This window comes from Carassius auratus, unplaced genomic scaffold (assembly GCF_003368295.1).
Source record: "Carassius auratus strain Wakin unplaced genomic scaffold, ASM336829v1 scaf_tig00214017, whole genome shotgun sequence".
Classification (NCBI taxonomy): Eukaryota; Metazoa; Chordata; class Actinopteri; order Cypriniformes; family Cyprinidae; genus Carassius; species Carassius auratus.
This window is the reverse complement of record NW_020527494.1, coordinates 1,964-8,296: the sequence shown is the minus strand read 5'-3', so window position 1 is coordinate 8,296 and position 6,333 is coordinate 1,964. Positions and strand designations below refer to the sequence as shown.

At 43.0% G+C, this 6,333-nt stretch overlaps 1 protein-coding gene across 1 annotated transcript; it reads right to left on the bottom strand.

Annotated features, from left to right (window-relative positions):
• Positions 1-3,631: 3,631 nt before the first annotated feature.
• Positions 3,632-5,689, bottom strand: LOC113090760 (zona pellucida sperm-binding protein 3). The gene is made up of 8 exons (XM_026256341.1): positions 5,122-5,689; positions 4,763-4,881; positions 4,576-4,679; positions 4,327-4,504; positions 4,114-4,231; positions 3,952-4,034; positions 3,800-3,891; positions 3,632-3,730 (listed from the first exon to the last, which is right to left on the bottom strand). The coding sequence occupies exons 1-8, from the start codon at positions 5,653-5,655 to the stop codon at positions 3,651-3,653; spliced, it is 1,308 nt and encodes a 435-aa protein (XP_026112126.1). The 5' UTR covers positions 5,656-5,689; the 3' UTR covers positions 3,632-3,650.
• Positions 5,690-6,333: the final 644 nt, after the last annotated feature.

Here is a 6,333-nt window from a genome sequence, read left to right as displayed (position 1 = left end):
TCTCTTTGTCTATTGTTTTGGTTCGACAGAATCCGGGATTACGTGCCTCTTCCCAGTTGTTTTTTCCTCGCACCATTAAACCAAGGCATTCCTTTCTCCATCCTCCAGTTGTTAACCTGGGGCAGCACAAGGTTCCCCTATTTTAATTTGTCTTCCAAACGGTAGTTTGGCTCCCGATATTCACAATATAAAGTTATGTGGATTACTTGCGGCTTTTGTTTTAAATCCAGCTCAAGTTTTAAATGGAAATCAATTCTCGACTGTCTTGAAGCAAACACGAAACCGTGTCAATTGTCCTCAACTCAAAGTAATGCTATTAAAGGGATCCTCCTCCCCAAAATGAAAATGGTGTCACTAATCACTTACCCCCGTGTCGTTCCAAACCTGTAGAAACTTCATTCGTCTTTGGAACACAATTGAACCCCTTACTTGTCACCCCCCCATTTTCAGCATGGAGACACGAATGACATGCCCAAAATTAAAAGGTTGCTGCTAAGGAGTCTTTCTTACTAGATACATAATCAACATCGGTTCACACAGCTGACACCTCAAAGTTTACTGTTCAGGAATCAGAATTACTTAGACGGTTATAAAAGAGATGTATGTAAGCTCAAACATGTCAGTAAAAATATTAAAAACCTATTTAAAAGTGATGTAGGATATGATTTTAGATACATAATGAAGCTAAAGCCACAAGTCTACTAATACTTCATTTTGACATTTCAGAATATAATCTCACAAAGTGTGAATTTTATGTGGGGATCTACATAGGCAGGCACACAACCTAGTTGCATCACGTTCACACCCAGGATCACATGATGTTTTGAAAAGTCACATGACCAATTAGGAAGTGATAAGTGTCTGCTGGTTGCAAGGCAGATTCTCTTTGTGTTGGTGCTGGACACTGTTGTGCGTGTTGGGCTTCCTTTTCAGTGTAGGGTAATTTCTAGAAGTGTGTGTCTACTCTTCATGGAGGACACAGGCTTCTGCATGGAGTTTTAAAATGTGTTGTGATCACCTCATTGTGACCTGAGTTGCTGGGCTGCATCGCAACGGAATGTTCACCTTTGTCTTCATATGTCAATGAGCTGTGGGACAGTTGAGCATACTGAAAAGGACCAGGCCAGCCACTGTTTTCTTGTGATTAATGTGCATTTTTTTATTGTTTTGTTGGTTTGTTTGTGTGATGTGATTTTGCTTCTGGGCCTACCACCCATGTGCCCTACTGGTAGTAGCATTGTTCCTTAAACTGGTGTTATCCGTGCTGGTGGGTCTCCTCCCTAACTATGTCTTTTGCTTAGGCTATCCCTGTACAAGGCCGGATCCACACTGATGCTTTGCCCCTTCTTGCCAAGGGACCACATTGTTAGAGACATTGGTTTGGGGTGTCTTTATAACCATAACACGGTGTGAGATTTCTTTGTCGTGGTATCTGAAGATCTTGAATGAGTGGTGCTTGCTGTGTTGCATGCTTCTTCTGGTGCTGGGTTGCTGTCTCCTGTTTCTTTTTGTCTCACCAGGGTCCACCTGAGCAGGGGTTTCGCATTGGCTGATCCGACCTTCCTAGACTGAGGAGAATCCACCAATTGTATAGCAGTATTTAAGAGCCATTTTAATAACTTTTCCACACTTTTTGTATTAAATTGTAATAAATTTGAAATACATTTATATACCTGCCTCTTGTCAACTGTCCCTTTGCGGGGAAAATATAGAGTTAGCTACACTACATTAAGGGAAGACTTGTGGGTCCTCCTGCCCATCATCAGGGGGTGGCGTAGTCAAACCATAAAGATTTACTCCTTGACGGGTACCACATTTATGAAACCTTTTCTAAGACCGTGTCATGTGTGTTTTTAGAGAAGGCTAGTAAAACTGATTTATGACTCCTGGAATGCAATTATCTCTTGTTTGGACCGGCAAAACTGCCCCATTCATGATTCTATTGTTGTTACAAAACGAGCCTTTCACACATGGGCCAGGTATGACACAAAATCCTGATTCTTCATTTATCATTATTCCAGTATACATTTACCCCACTATTATCAAAAGCCTTACTATAAAATTACAACAAAACATTTTCTTACAACCTTTGACAAAATGATTACAAAATGCATTATGAAGAAGAACTGCACCTGCTATGTAGCTGCATTAGAGCTAACGTTAGCATCAAGCTACATAAGACTATTCATGAAAATTAACCGATTGTTTGTAATAACCTCCTTTTGCGATCACATGTGGAATTTTACTGCTGTAAAAATATGCTATTTATAGCCTTTTACGTCGCTGCACAAGTTAGCATTTCAGATGTACATTTATGTTATAAAAACGCCCAAAATCACATACCATTAACTAACGTAATCGTGTGTTAATTATTTGGATGTTTCATGGGTACAGAGGTTTCTCTGTGTTGTTGTGGTCAGATATCAACACAGATGTGTACAGGAAATGCATCATGGGTAGGATGGGGCGGGATATGATGCACAGTTATGATGGACAAGACACGGGCGAATCCGGTCTCTGTCAGCAGAGAGGTTTGACGTGCTGTGAAAGTAAAACAATAATCTGGGGGTTAAAGATATTTTGGATGAAAACCGGGAGGCCTGTGACCATCCCATATACTGCCAAGGTCCAGAAAAGCACCATCGGAATTACCCATCTGCCATCAGTGGATGAACCGTAACGTTAGGAAGCGAGGAGAACATATGCTTGTGGCGCGGCTGACACAGAAGAACGTACACAGTCTGACTACTCCGAGGATGCTTTTCTGGACCTTGACAGTGCATTTTACTTGGCAGCCTGTGGGCCAAATCACAAGCCTCCTGGTTTTCATCCAAAATAAGTGGGGTTCCGAAGATGAACGAAGCTCTTATGGGTTCGGAACGACTTGGGGGCAAGTGATGACGATCTTCATTTTGGGGTGGAGTATCCCTTTAGTATTGAAACCGCCCAAGATGTTGCACAAGTGACAAACCAAAAAAGGTCATTCACTGGGAGTCAATTCGTCAATGATTTTTCAGAATTCTAACTGACCTGCTACTGCACAAAAAACCCCTTACGTCAGTACAGGTTCGGCACACCAAATACTAAACTTAAGCGATGCCTGCCGTTTTCCTAAAATGTAAAGCCTATAAATAACCCATCTGAAGGTGGAAAACGTGGTGCCAGTGTTGATACTGGGAGTGCGCTTCTATTGTACATGGATTTAAAAAGCATGAGAGATGTCAACAAAGAGCATTAGGAAACAAATTTAACTGATCAAACCTATTTGGGGGATGCAAGGGGGAAATTAAACTGCTCATTTGAAGTTACCAACACGAAGAAAATCAAGTTCACTGCATAAGATGCACGCAAAAATCTGCAGTGCTTCAAGGAAGTGGACGTTCACGCAGAACTCTTTTGGCACAAGTGCCAATTAACAGAATTCCCTTTACAGCATCATGGGCAATGTATTCCACCTTTACAGTACTCCTAAAAAAGGGAGCTCACAGCAGGTCCCTTTAAAAGGTTTATTAACTTCCCTAACGAGAAAAGGGAGCCTTTCCTTCTGGCAAGAGAATAGGTACAGTAGGACTACCCACTTCCTCGCACAAAATCAATTGGTTAAACTAGACAAGAAAAACAGAAACGAGAATAAGTTTGCTCCCCCACATTTATTGAAGACCAGCTAAAGTCTTCTTGTGCTCTTGAACCACTACAGGACCGAGCGAGGCCTTCCCTTCCCACCGAAGGCCTAGAAAAAGCAGACACCAAAGTTAAGTGCTTGAAGGGTCAAAAACCAAGCTTAAAAGCACCTTCCTACCTCCAAAAGGAGAAGCAGCAGTTCCACCATCAGGACCACATGTTGAGTCACAGCAACCACAAACCTGGTTGTTCCCATCAGCAGCAAGCCACCTGCAATACGAAAAATCAGACATGGCACCTTTAATGTATTCGTAAGTGGCATGAACATACCCATTGGCAAAGGAACAGGATTTGTGGAGCGCGTCACTAGGTGCAGAAGCAAGAGTGGCCTTCAGAACACACGTCATGTAGATCTGCAAGAGACACCACGGGTAAGGGGACACAAACCAAAGCAAATGGGAGAGGTCATTCTCCAACACTCATAATACATACAGAAGGACTGGATCCCCCCTGGAACATGAAGGCCTCCAGCTGGAACCGGATTTTGTCTTCCTGGGATCGAGGCATGAAGCGCGAGCTGGAAGCGGTGACCTTGGCATCCACAAGACATCTAAGGAGTAAAAAGTAGTTGTCAGGGACAAAGCGGTTACAAGGAGCAAACTCGAGAACAAGTCAACTCTGCAGCATCTGGTGACATGAACACACCCATGATTCTCAATGAACAAATATCTCGGAAGGGCGTTCACATCAGGTACTTGGGTGGCCACACAGCTGTCCACAAACACACGCAGAGGGACGTGGTTGTATACCTTCACAGATGCCTCAACATTAATAACGTCACCCAGGAAGTAAGAGTTTGAAGGCCTCTCATAGGACCAGTCATCTGCAAGAGGGAAGAACTGCTTAGGCACAGCCTCGTTCAGAAGGCAGAAGGTCTAGAGAAACTGCACAAACCAGTCATGAGCTTCAGGGAGAACACCAAGACTTCTTCACCAGCCTCCGTTGAGGCATAAGGGACCCAAGTTGGCTTCAAGGCACTACTGCTGACATTTTGAAACCTGCAGTTCAAGAAGTGACCAATTAAATGGGCTTGCAGTTCCACCACTGCAAGCAATGCCACAAGTCACAAAAGGTCGCTTACCTTTGATAGTGGCATTGAACTCCAATAACTGCACCACCTGCACGGGTAATCGGAGTGCCAGCAAACGCCTCAGGAGTGTAGGTAAGGGCAAAGGTGTAGACAAGCTCATCCTTGGTCATCTATAGGAGACTGACGTTGTTACCAAGAGGGTTCTCCGAAAAAGAGAACCCATTCCAAAAGGCATCTTAGCAAGTCATGCCATAACACTTGGTTACCCGAGTAAGCAGTTATTAAGAGTCTTTCCCACTATAAGAGAACCGTCCCATGGATGGTTCCCTGAATCTAGAACGTCGATACCAAAACAAGGGCCCCATTTTTAGTAGGGTTCAATAAATCTAGTAACACTTAACAGCTCTTACCATCAAGACACTGTTGCAGTCCTGCAGTTCATTCTCAAAGAAGAGCACCTTAGAGCCTGGGACCAAACCGACAACAGGACATCCTCCCAGAGTCAGACCAGATGGCTGGATCAGTTCACCATTGCTAAACAAGTCCTGCTGTACCTCCACATGAATCCGGTTCTCACCGCATTGAATAGCTACACTACTGGGGGTCACAGGTTGCCTCAAATGGAAATCCACCGCCATCTCACTCGGCACTTCTGGAACAATGGGAAACCTCCAGTCCAGAGGCTTCACTGGACCCTGCAACACCTGCTTCTCCTGAAGACCAAGAGGCTCTTGTGCAAATCCTCTGTAGTCGAGACTCTGAAACAGAGAGGCCTTCTGCAAAGTGTTCCCGAGCACTTGAGAAGAAACAGGCACTCTGGAAGCTGGATATGATTGATGCTTCTTGCTTTTTGGACTTTGACTGGAACTCAAACTTCCAATAGCATTCTTCAGATCAAACACCACAAGCACAACCAGCACTAACAGACATTGCAAAAGACCCATCCTGACAAACGTTAACACAATACCCACCAGTGCTCGTCTTTGCCATTAAGTACAGCTTTGAATTTAAGCGGCTCCTCCCCTTTCAGCTTGATTGATTACCTTTGGACCTCCAAAGGTCTCTGGGCCTGTAATTAACAAATGAGAACGTTCTGGAATGTCACTAGCCAATGGAAGGCTTGATAAGGATCTGAGATTTTCATCTACACTTATTCACAATTTTACAATTAAAGTTTGAAAGTGTGTTTATGATAGACAAAGAATGTCATTAAAAAAGCGCCTGATATGACTCAAATAATAGAGAATATTCATAAAAATCTCTCTCTCTCTTTTTTAAAGAGTTTTTAGTTTATCATTGGAAAAGATTTGGAAAAATGTAGAATTACATCACTTGCTCCCCAGTGAATGGGTGGCATCAAAACGAAAGTCCAAAGAGCTATTATAAATATCAAAATAATCCACAAGTAATTCACATCAATTACGGTCTTGTGAAGGGAAAGGTTGTCTGTTTATAAGAAACAAATCCATCGTTGAGAAATTCAAATGATTGCTTCCGGCCAAAATATGATCTCATAATCCCAACTAAAGGTGCCATAGAATGCATTGATACAATATTTTAAATGAGATCTACATAAAAAGGTACGTGGCTTGGGTATGGGCAAAAATTCTCTGGAACGGTTT

Excerpts from the sequence above, each read along its gene's own strand:
- LOC113090760 (XM_026256341.1), bottom strand. The coding sequence starts at position 5,655 with ATGGGTCTTTTGCAATGTCTGTTAGTGCTGGTTGTGCTTGTGGTGTTT. Across the intron at positions 4,680-4,762 it reads GTTCAATGCCACTATCAAAG|GTTTCAAAATGTCAGCAGTA; the intron begins GTAAGCGACCTT and ends CTTGAACTGCAG. Across the intron at positions 4,505-4,575 it reads CTCCCTGAAGCTCATGACTG|ATGACTGGTCCTATGAGAGG; the intron begins GTTTGTGCAGTT and ends TCCCTCTTGCAG.